This window comes from Apostichopus japonicus, chromosome 19 (assembly GCF_037975245.1).
Source record: "Apostichopus japonicus isolate 1M-3 chromosome 19, ASM3797524v1, whole genome shotgun sequence".
Lineage (NCBI taxonomy): Eukaryota > Metazoa > Echinodermata > Holothuroidea > Aspidochirotida > Stichopodidae > Apostichopus > Apostichopus japonicus.
This window is the reverse complement of record NC_092579.1, coordinates 11685393-11698186: the sequence shown is the minus strand read 5'-3', so window position 1 is coordinate 11698186 and position 12794 is coordinate 11685393. Positions and strand designations below refer to the sequence as shown.

The 12794-nt window shown below is 33.3% G+C and overlaps 1 protein-coding gene across 18 annotated transcripts in view; it reads left to right on the top strand.

Moving 5' to 3' along the window:
- The window catches only part of LOC139959624 (RNA binding protein fox-1 homolog 2-like), a 226523-nt gene that overhangs the window by 199437 nt on the left and 14292 nt on the right, over window positions 1-12794 (top strand). For 17 of the 18 annotated variants that reach the window (XM_071957387.1, XM_071957386.1, XM_071957388.1 and 14 more), the window contains one exon: window positions 920-1012. The exons of the other annotated variant lie outside the window; for it this stretch is intronic. In XM_071957387.1, coding sequence (XP_071813488.1) covers window positions 920-1012 — 93 coding nt within the window. The remainder of the gene's footprint in view (window positions 1-919; window positions 1013-12794) is intronic. 18 annotated transcript variants of the gene reach the window in all.

Sequence of the window (12794 nt, the reverse complement as noted above, 5' to 3'; positions counted from 1 at the left end):
CTCTGTTATATTTTCCCTTCTAAATTTCTCCTGTAATAAGCACTTGGGTTGCGTATTTGCGTCATGGTTATTGCCATTCTTGATAATTTTGCTTAAAGAATCAAGCAAAATTTTATTGACTGATTAATGATTGGTTTTATCTGAATGAATCGCAAAACTTGAATTATTGCACTCGAGAATAATTGCAGAAAAAAACAATGGTCAAAAGGTCTTGGAGGACGCGGGTGACCTGGTCTAGGGTAGTTGGTATGTCAGCCGTTTCTTGATGTCTCTGATATATGATGATGATGATGGTTTGCACTGCTGTGGCAATGTGGCATGCTCAATTATATATACACTACATACAGAATGAATATGGATGAACACATCATACCAAGACAGGGAAACAGTATTCTATGTGTTTGCCAAGTTGATGGAACATTCTATTATTGTCATTCACTTTGGTATATACTTCAAATCATTCTACACTTTGATACGAAGAGAACTTCATTTTGCCTGGAGTGTGAAAATGACATTCTGACATATATGAGACAAGATTAATCATTGCTGGTCGATTAGCCAATCAACTCATCCATCGCTCACTCTCTGGTCGACCGTAATTCCATGTCAGCTTTTGTAAAAAAAAAAATGTCTATCCTAACTTTTGACTTGCCAAATGTGTGAATATTCATCGATAGAGAGACTTGTAACGCCTAATTTTCTACAATGTTTTTTTTTCTTCCACCCCCACAAAAAAAGAGACTCGTTTCTGATTTTTTTTAAAGTGGGATGAGAGAGACCAACAGCCAATCACATTGCATGTTTTTTTTCCTGAAATTTTATCGACAAACAAATAAAAAAAAATTAAAAAATCAACAATTATGATTAAAAGTGATGCATGTTTTTCTCTGTCTTGTTTACTTTTTCCCCATGCATGCAGGGCTTCGGCTTTGTTACGTTCCAAAATAGTTCGGACGCCGACCGAGCACGTGAGAAACTGAATGGCACAATTGTCGAAGGGAGAAAAATTGAGGTGCATGTCCAGTCTTCGTACAGTTATTACTTAATATATCTTCAAAGTTTACCTTTCATTCTCAATTGTTCTTTTTTTTCTTACCTATGTTTTTAATTTTTCAATTTTTTATCAAGACTTAAGGTTAATTTTTTTTTCTTACGTTATAAAGACTGTTCGTTTTTTTTTTTCCCATTATTATTATTCTACGTGTGGTATGGTTGGGGTGTACATATGTGCATGTACGTAATTGGCGTGCCTCTTGTCTGTTCAAAGTAGCTCATGCCTAACATTAGTATACTAGCAAATGTTTCTTTATGCTTGTGTACTGAAGTCTGTCTGTCTGTCTGTCCGTCCAGACTGACTTTCGGCTTTTGGGAGGTTTTTCATGTCCTTATTATCACCTACTACAAACTGCACCATACATGCTCTCAATTTTTTAAATGTTATGCACCCCTCTTCTGTGCTTTTTATTTCTGTTTTTTTTTTTGGTAGCTCATATTTTCGTTTTTCTTTCAATTTATCAAGCAATCCCATTTTCAAAGACTCATACTCAAAGAAGAAGAAGAAAAGAAAAAAAAAAATCACCCAAGAATTACAAACAACCCTCATTTTTTAATATTTCATCAGCAAATTATTACTCTCTATAATTAATCTCTCTCTCACAAAAAATAATAAATCAATAAAAATAAATACGCTTTGGATTATATACCAATTTATTATTTTATGCCTGCTTATTAACCAAAAACATAACGATAATTATTTCATTTCACACATGGTCATACTCACATATGACATCTAGTTTAGTCCAGTATTTATTGCTCGTGAAATAAAGAAAATGTTATTCGGAGAAGAAAGATACTAAAAAAAAAAAAGAAGAGGTAGAAGAGAAATAATTAGAAATGGATAATTAAAGGATTGACAAGAAATTAAAAAAAAAAAAGAATGCGCAGAACGGGGGATGTTGAGCCGACGGAAATTGGGAAAAAATGTCTACTTTCTGCTCTATTTTTTGTTCCTGCCAGAGGCGCCAATGAGAGGGGTTTTAAAGAGAGCTTAATAAACCCTTCCATCTTGGACCGGTACACCTAGTTGGAGGTGTCCACTTAGGTGATGGGTAAGTGGAAAACAAAAAAATCCGTATACTGACCAGAACTTTTAGAATGTTTTGTAGTCTTGACTGACACCACCAGTGGAGAATGAACTTGTGGAATCAGGCATGGTTATGTCCGTGGTTGCCCTACTGTATCTTGAAATCACCAGTCATGACACCTCCTTCTTTTTTTTTGTAAGGAATTTTTACCTTTTGTTTGGACCTTTTTTTTTCTCTTTTTTTTTAATTTTCCTGTGGTATGTGTGCAAAAAGAACAAACTATTAATTTTGAGCTTGTGATACTTGATGTGAACTTGCTGCTCGTCGGGAAAAAGGATGTACTGAACTATTTCTGTTTTTTTTTGTACCCCGTTACATAATGGTGTGCCCCTTGTGAAGGTACGTTCATGCATGTTTGCTGCGGTTACCGATCGAAGGAGTTAACATCCGGTCATTTTTGGGGTTCCATTTTCACCCACCTGCAGTCGGTGTGTGTGTGCGTGTGCAAATTCTGCTAGATGCAATAACCAGTCAATCTGTCTTTTTTCTCTTAGATGTTAACATTTTGTAGTGTACTGTGTTAGTTGAACCAACAACAGTAGGCTGTATATTATTAATTAGTGCATCATCCCTCATATGGCAGTCACTTTGTGCAGTAAATCAAGAGTAATAATAGATAATGCACCTAACAATGTGAAGTTTTGACAAATTTGTATATTAAAGATTAATTTATGTTAGGCTACAGCTTAGGACAGATTGTTAATGGAATCTGTATGTTCAGATTATACAAACTTAAATTGCATCAGTGATGTTCATGCATGTTTTGGATTTTGTCATGGCAAGCAAGCTTTCTTTCCTAGCACTTAACTACAGATAGAGGAATACATTAGCTGCGCGCCTGTAAGTTATAGAAAAAAGTGATCTTTGTAGCTCTTACTATCAACTTACCTAACATTCTGTGTATGATGTGTAATTAGGCTACAGCAAATTGATTCACAGTGCATCATCACCTTTTTTTTTTTATTGCTACCTTTTTGCAACAAAAGAGAGACTTTTCATGTACAGCTGGCACTGATTATAAGTTTTGTATAGTTACTTTTTAGTTAGACCTGCATGGTAAATTTGAAGTTCATAACCGGTGTTAGGGAGAAATTACTTTTATCGTGAAGTTTGCACTGATCTATATATACACTCGAGAATTTTTAAGCATTGAATATTACACAAAGCTGGAAACCATAACCACTGGCTCCAGATTATCACAACAATTTATAATTTATGCACTGTCGCCCATTTGATGATATTTTATTCGCTGATTTTGCCAGTACGGGCCTGTATGTGTGTGCCTTAAGATGGATGAGTCTCATATTGACTGTATGAAATTGCACTGCATGGTGGAATGATGTAAAACACAAACAGTACTGGAATTAATACTAGATTACACTGTAAACAGTTTAATAGCACCATCCTAGCGGGTACTAATGGTTGAAAGTATCTTAACGAGATGACGATGCTGAATTTGCTGATGTTGCATAAATTACTACTGGTAATCCTCCTGTTTTCCACCATATGTTGGTATTATTGGTAAGTTTCGCACAATCCTTGCAAATGTCTCGCGGTCTTCTCTACCTGATACGTGCCATGTATTCTAATATAAAATTGGAACCTATGGTCCTAGTAAAAGGGGGGGGGCAGGGATAATATTCTGTGACATTATAAAACATTGAAATTTTAAGATGATATGCAAACAAAGTTGTTATAGACTATTCATGGTTTGATGACTATAAGCTTCACCACCGTTGGTTGATGCAAATATTTTCCCTCCAAAATGAAAAAAATATTCTAGATGAAAAGATCCTGTCGTTGGGGGAATTTTAAGTGACGTAGGGGTTTCAATTGGACCCACCAGATTCAAAAGAGGCATTCACCAAATAAGGGGTTATAGGGTAACATACTGTATGGGCACCCAGTCATTCATATCTTAATATGCAAATATCACTGAAGAGATATACCCGTTTATATCAATAGTTAATATAAACCCATGGGAGGCCCAGTATGTAGTTTACATGCCATTACTTTTTGGTTACAGGGTAACATACAATAGGCACCCAGTCTTTGACATCTTAACTTGCAAATAGCTACAGGAATGATAACAATACATTGCTTTGTCCATGGAAATCATATGATTATGATTATTAGTTACATCTATGCCCAATTATGGTAATAAATGTGACCTAGGTGTATTTAAAACCCACTACAACCATTCCACCATATTTTGTGGTTAACATTTTCGTCAAACCTACCAGTTAAATTACTGGTAGTCAGAGTAACATTATAGTTAATGGTACTCAAAGTAACATTACATTTGATCAAACGAAGACATTCTCATAGACCGTTATACCAAGTGAAGGAGATTTATGAGGTAAATAATAGTTATGTAAGTAAACAAACAACAGAAAAATTCACTCATTGGGAAAATATAAACAACGGAAAAAAGCAATGAAAGTTTTGGCTAGAACAGGATTCAAACCAAGGACATCAGGGTTACAAATGTACAAACTTTCCATCATTTAGTAAAATGATGTTTGATTCTGAACATTCTTCTCTCAGTTTTCCCAAAATCACAGGTGGGCTAAAGCAAAAATTAAACAAAACAACACCCAGTTTGAATTCCTCCTTATATTAAAGGGGGAATTAACAAAATTTTAAAAAAAGAATTAAAATTAATAAAAAATTATGAAGAAAATGGTTCAAAATCAACTAAGAAAGCTGCTTTAAGCCTTAACATATCTGTACCTTTGGAGCAGTAGATTTAAATTACCAGAGGCTTCTCTTTCCTTCTCATAGTGGTTTAAAAAACATTCACATCATGTTTTTGCAGTTGAAGAGAGAGTGTTCTTAAATCTCGAGGTGTTGTCACTAAAATAAAATGGCAATCTTCGAGCTAACTGGTTGTCAGGTGCAAAGGTGTCAAGCTATAAATTAGGTATTAAAACTAATGATCATGGTGTAAAGCTTTTATCTGTTTTTAAAAGTATATGTAGTGCTAGGCATTTTAGGTGAGATGTGTTGCTAGTTTACAGCTGGAGGAGCTTCAGAATGTGATGGTTTTGACTTTGGATATGTGTACATCTGATGATTGCAAAAGTTATTATAGCAGTTTAGTTAAACGGTTTATAATCTTTGTGGGTCCTTGAAAGTGATCAATTTTACCTGCATTCATCTAAAGTGGAAAGTTAATCAGTATTATCATACAAGAAAGGACCAAAAAAAAAGGAAACATTTTGAAAACTCAATTTGTTTCTTTTTCAAAGGAAGGCTTTTGTATAGGTTGACATATACTATAAAGAAAATAAGAGAAGACATACATGTATTAAACAGTTCCTTTACCCTTTGATATGTGTAGGATATGTTGATCCACAAGAAACCATTTATTATTCGAAATGATAACCAGCCCAGTTGTACGGTATAAAGTTTAATCAACATAAAATAAAACATAAAATATTGTAACAGTTTTTGTGGGTAGGATTGTCAGTATTTCACAGAAATTCTATTACAGCGTGCCATACGTATGCTGTACCACTGTATTCCTAGGTTAACTTCACTGCGTAAGTGGTCTTCGTGGAAAGTGTCTTTGTTGATGTTAATAATTCATTAGTTGCTTGGTTCATGGACTTATTCCGGTTCTATGATAAGGAAGGACTGTCAGTGTTAAATCGATTCATTATTCATATGTCACATTGGTCATCCATATCGATGTCACGTTTGTCATGAAATTTTATCGTCGGTGGGTACCCTTGTTTTCGGAACATTCTGTTGCCATAGTTAATACAGTTTAATAGTCAAAAGTCTGAAATGAGATTTAAAACTCAAGGTCATTTTCATGGTATTCATAGGTTATACAAAGATCATAATAAGGCTTTTTTTCACCAACAAGATGAAACAAAATTTCTTCTGTATCTGTGTATTTAGTGCAGTTATTTAAAGAAGAAAAGATCACATTCGTTCCAAAAAATTTACACATCATATCTGCACCCTGTTATCCAAATTTTCCATGTTCCAGTTTTAATTAGCTGTCCTAATTTAAATGGAACAGTGTACTTTGATCAAGTTCAGGGAGTCACAACAGTAATTGAAAAACTCTTGCTGTCCATTTTGTTTCTTTTTTTGAAGACTTTTGACAATGAATGATGTTGTTTGCCAAATTATTCTTTATCTTCTCCCCCTCTTCAATCATAAATAGTTCTTTGACATTTGATACCTTTTTGAGAATTTGTTTTTTATATTTGTTTGATACCATTATTAATTTTTTCCCCTTCAATGCCTTTGATATTTCCTTCCATATACATATGTCTGCTCAGGAGATCAATGCAAGACAGAAACTGCCTTTGTGAATCAAGTACATTCCAATTTCTGCTAGTTAGATTAGAAATCAGATAAATTTAGCGCAATGTGTAATAAGGATGGATATTTGTATGTATATATATATATATACATATATATATATGCATACATATATATGTATATGTGTATACATACACATATATATATATATATGTATATACCTATTATATATATATATATATATATATATATATATATATACATATACATATATATATATACATATATATATATATATATGTTGGAACCTACTTTCTTTAATTTTTTTTTTTTACTGGCTCAGATTGGATCTAGAACTTATCTATGGTGCATTGCATATTAAATTACAGAGAAAGTTAGGAGGGTATTAGATTACTAAACACCTTTGCTTGGCAAAGCTGAATCTATAATCCAATTTGTAAGTTGGTCTAGCAGACTGTGATTAAAGTAATTGGAAATAGTCAACAGTCTGTTAGTTAACGTTCTTTTGTCGGTGTGACAACGGAGGAGTTCACAAATTAATTACAGTGAGAGGAATCTCGTAAATGATGGATTGGAATGCCAGTAGCAGAGTACGCAGAGAGCGGAGGTATGGTTTATGTCAAAAATTACCCCGGGATGCTATCTATAGAAAATGGTTTTGCTCAGGTTTCGCGTCGTTGGCATATTTCAAATTTTTTTGCAAAAGAGTTTAGCGTACAGATATATGTTTTGTGGAAGAAAGTGTGTCGTGAACTGAACTGCACTGCTAGATGCGATAATTATTTCAAGGCCAAGAATCACATCTTAACCATCATTGTGGTTGAAACTACTTGAACACTTTTAGCTTCAATTTTCCGATTTACAATATGTGAGGCACTGAAGAGGTATATGTATGATGTATGAACCCCAACCATAGACTTACCACTGTCTTGTATTTGTCTTGTGTGTTTTCATTTTTTTAATATTTTTATAATTTTTTATTTTTTTCGTTTTTTGTTGTTATTAGCTAATTTAATCTTTCTGTCTGTAAAAGAAGGTTTAGACTAGGCTTAAGATGTGCAGTATGAAAGGTAATGTATATATTAATATGATTAAAAGGATTTATTCTGCATATGTTTATGGTCAACCAACATACTGATAAACCACCTACACATTAACCCTCTGACATAACTGATATAAAAAGAAAACAGGATTTCCTGAGAAACCTCCAAGACTATGAAAATGAACAGGAAGTGTCTGATGTATGTCCTGCAAGGAATTATCCAATCACTGCCTTTGAAGAATTTTATCATCGGTACAAATATCTTCACTTGACTATCTAAACTAGTGAAATGTTCTCGCTGAGATTATTAAATTTATCTTCCTGATGATTACAAGTCAAGAAAAAACTTGTCTTATAGTTTTTGTGATGAATTTTGTTCCAAATCTCTGTCATTATTGTATGTATGGCACTGAGATGCTAGTTTGTAATAATTATTTGTGGGAATCCGATTTTAAAACTATAATTGATGCAATGTCTGTAAATGACATGTTTTTCATGATCGAGGTTCAGTATAGGCAGGTTTGCAGTATCAGTTGAGTTCTGTTGTCATATGCAGAAAACCTGTATGGTATATGTGTTCCTATCTTATGAGATGCTTAAAGTCAGTAATAACCAGAGCGATGCTACTCTGACAGTCAGTAGCATTGCTCTGGTCATAAACAGACTTTCCCGATCTTTAAACAAAACATTCTCAAATTCACCACCAAACACCCAGCCAAAAATCAATATACTGGGAAATGTAATCTGTTGATTACTTGCTAAATTTATGAAAGTTCTTTTTAACAGACAGGATGATGATCTGTATCCTGCCAATGAGGAAGACATATGCCATATGTGGGAAAAATTAACGAGTTCCATCACAATGTTTTATTTCTATCATACAACTTTGTGAATTGTTTTGTTACTGTTGCATATGTGTGTTTGTATATTTTATAATTGTATATATATATATATGTGTGTATATATATATATATATATATATATATATATATATATATGTATGTATATATATATATATATATACATACATATATATATACACATATATATTATTATATATATATAAATATTTATATTATATACACATATGTATAAATATATATATATTATATACACATATATTTATGTGTATTATTTAAGGTAGTACTCTCATCAAGCATGTTAAAGAATGACTTTAAATTAAAATTATATAATTATTATCTATAAAAATATATTATCAATACAGGGTATGTTCCTTATATGTTACATTTAGTTTTTGAGAAATGAAATTAACATTTAAAACATTTGAAAGCTCATTATTCAAATTGGCTGGTCTACCTAGTCTAGCACACATGCTGTTAGTAGGTCAGTTCCTCACAGGCAACACAGATATCCAATAGGAAACAGTAGACTTCTATGTCTCCCAAAGATGTGGTTATCATGATGTTATCCCAAATTTGTCAAGTTTGAAAGACGTTTGATTTCATAATTGTAGTTACATTGTTATATGCTATTCTCTCCAGAAATGTTTTTCTTGGGGTGGGGGATATGTGAAATTATTCTATAAAAAAAAAGAGATTGATTTTAAGAACTAAACCTGCTGATAAGCTGCATAATTTCATCATCAATTTGCTAATCAATGATACAAACTTCAGATATCAAAAATGCTTCACATATTTTGAAAAAAAAAAACGAATAAAAAGATTTGCCAACACTGTATTTTGGTTACCTATGTCAACATTAAAATTCATGTAAAAGGCATTATTACTGTTGGATATTGAGTTTCATGCCAAAATATATATATATCCCATATATGGACATACCTTTTGAAGTCTAATTGCTTTGACATTCTTTAACATCTCTGTGGGTTTCCTCTTCTTGAAATAATTGACATTAGGTATATTAAACCTTATACCTAAACCCATGTGACTGCTTGATGAGAGACTGTCCACCATAAGATAGTTTTTTCATTTTTTCATTTTTTTCCCCTGATGTTCATGTGTTTATTGCTTTTTTCATTGACTCTTAGTACATATGAACTGTGCATGAAAAGTGTGGCCTTGATAAGTCTCATCAGATCGCAATTTCCGCAAATAACGGAGATCATAAAAACGGTTAAAATTTTGCAAAGAGTATGGTGGCAAGGTGTGATGTTAAATGCAAGCCATTAAAATTTGATTACTATTTTGACTTCTAAAATGTATAACTATCAACTGCCCTTGAGTGAGTTTGATAATTAAGTTTAATAGCTACAGCTAGATGAAAGTATATATCATCATTTTATGTGGATTTGAAAAAGTGGGGAAGGGGTGGGAGAAAGGTGGGGGAATGATAAGGACACCATACATGTCAGGAGGGGAGGAGGAACAGCTTGGAATTGTTATTTCAGTAGGAAAGTTAAATTCTCGATCTCCCTGAAAAATCTCCAATCTAAAGGTGGAGGGGGGGGGGGGAATTGAGGAGGAGCATGTTTGTTTACTTATGTAGGAAACAAAAGGCCCTGTTCTTGAATTTAGACATTTTTTGGAGAGGGGTACAGAATAGGGTGTCCTACATCCCCAACTAAAAAGATTTCCATCTATGATGCTCATTGATGTATAGTATAGAAAGAGATTAATTTTACTTCTGACACATTTCCAAAATTAATCAGAAAGCAATTACTTTAGCTGCTACATTTGCCCTAGCTCACAAAATGAATCTATATGATTTCCATTATATGCTAATAAGTTCAATTTAAACTATGATTATCAAATCTATGAGCATATGGCAATATGCTGAATTTCTTTTCTCTATGAGAGATCTAATCAGTTGGCATTGCTGTTGTTTGTATTAGCAGTTAGAGTTTTACACAGCCACACTATCATAGTAGTCCGTTGTGTTTCACAGAAGCGCTGGAGGTATGCAATTACATATCTACACTGTATGCTTCTTATCAAGGCTATACTTCTGTCATGCGATGATGTAGTTTTTATTTTTATTCATATTTTTGACAAAGTGTGGGTATAGAAGTAGTTGGTTGCATTTCACACTATAGCTTCTCCCACCGTCAAGTTTTGCTTGGATGCTGAACTAATCAGTCTGGGCAGAAGCTAAAAGAGTTGAGATATAATCTGGTGAAAACTGTTCAGAAGAAACATTAAAACAAAGCTCAGAATGTCAACACATTCATAGTATTTTAATAGCCTATATACATGCTTTCCATGTGTGTTGCTGGTTTCAAGTTGTTCTACTTTGATCACTTATGATGCTAATTTACCAGTAATAACTCATTATTTTCATGGAATATTTTATATAATTTATACCTGGTAATTTGCATTATTTTATTCCATTAGACCTATGATACTAAGAGGAGTAAAGTGTGTACGAAATGTAACCAGCTACTTCAAAATGATATTTTTTTTAAAGTTTTTACGATAAAATACCTGCCAAAATGCATCTCAAGGTCCACACTTTACTCTCTAATGTTACTTTGAGTCACTCTCGGTTTGTAGTCATGTGTTAAGTACACTGCTCGTTAAACCTTAAGTGACCTAAAGTATCATAAGAGGTGAGTTTGGGGACTATTATATATGTTAAATAATTGTATATGTATATCTTTAAGTTCTATATCAAGAGAGCATTATCTTCTTCACTTTTTTTTTTGGGGGGGGGGAGGTCGGAGTAGGTTGATGAGTCAAGTGTGGAACTTTAGTGTTACCAATTACATATTCATGCATATTAATGAACGCTCACATTTTAAAATCATACCTCAAGCAGGTCAAGAAAGTCATTTCACCTCGTAATCAAATGTTGCAATATTTAGTTTGATTTTGGGAAGCGAAACAAGGTAACTTGATCTTCGATGGGTAACTTTTCTTAAATGAAACATGATTCTTTGCCATCACAAATACATCAAGAAAATTTTAAAACAATAATAAAACACACACACATGAGTAAATAGAAATAGAAACTACAGAACACATTGTAGATAAATACAGATTCCCATTCTGTATAATGTTAGTCATCTACACAACTGTCAAAGGTGAAAGGTCAACCGTAAATACTTGAAAAATATCAACCAAATCATTGAAAAAGTGATACTCACTGCCCAAGCATTATACTGACTCATAAAAACAATCGGGGCTATCAGAGCAAACAAAGGAAAGGCAAAGATGTGTGTTACTAATTTTAAAATTAAACAGCCAACGGTGTTCTTTTAACCCCTCTCCCCCGGCCCCCTCGCCAAAAGAAAAAGAGAAATTCATCCTTTCATGAACTTGGAAAGAAAGAAAATATAGCGTAGTAGCCTTGAGCCAATGGAATCCCTGAATACAAAGTGTTCTTGGGTCGGTTCTAATAAATATGTAGTTTTCATTGATTCGGTGAAAAAGTGTCGCGATTATTAGATTAAATATGGTGGGGAAACTAACACTAGCCTTGGACGGACACGAAGTAGAATCGAAAAGTACGATCACACGGTGAGACAGCTATAGGGCTGTGGGTTGATAAATGACATATTAGTAAATTATATTATGAAAATGGCATTTCCCCCAGTGGGAAGAAAAATTCTACAAAAAGACTTTGGAGTGTGCGGAAGAAAGGAAAAAAATAACGTTGTAGTTGACGACGTGATGAAATGTCAAAGTTGAGTTTTAATTTAACTATTCTAGAATTGTAACAAATGCTCGTAAATTGTTGACGGGTTGCATAACGCAATACAGCCATTTCTTATCTTTTGATTCCAAACCCTTTGCATGGTGTAGGATTCAAGAAATCGATGCGTTCTGGTTCCTTAAGGCAATGCATTGAATTGAAAATCCGCCGTCGTCGATGGTAAATTTGATGAAAAAGTGTAGATTTTAAAAAAGCTGCCAATCTCTAGTTTAATTTATTTCTTGTTCCAAAAAAATCCTCTCTCCATAAATTTTGGTGGCTGATTTTGGAAAGTTGTTTCTTATGTCATTACGGAAACAGAAAAAATCAAGTTGGGAGCGAGAAATGTTCAAAATTTATTATTTGAAAAACGTTCAGATGTATCAAATAAAAAGTACATCTAGCTTCGGTAGTAATTGTGTAGTGTTTGCACTTGCAAAACACGTTGGTGTTGTGAAAGTAAATATTCCTCCAAAAATTTTGAAAATTGATCACAATTTAAACCAGCAATGCTGTCGTATTTGCAATAGAACCGTGAAGATGTAGATCCCGAAACATGCAAAAAATTGCAACCGCTCCGAGGACTCTAGAACTAATTCTTTAATACCGATTAATTATCTCTTCACATAACCACAAATATTTTCATCATTAAACCATCAGTTAATCAATATTGACTTCCTTGAATGAAATGAAAA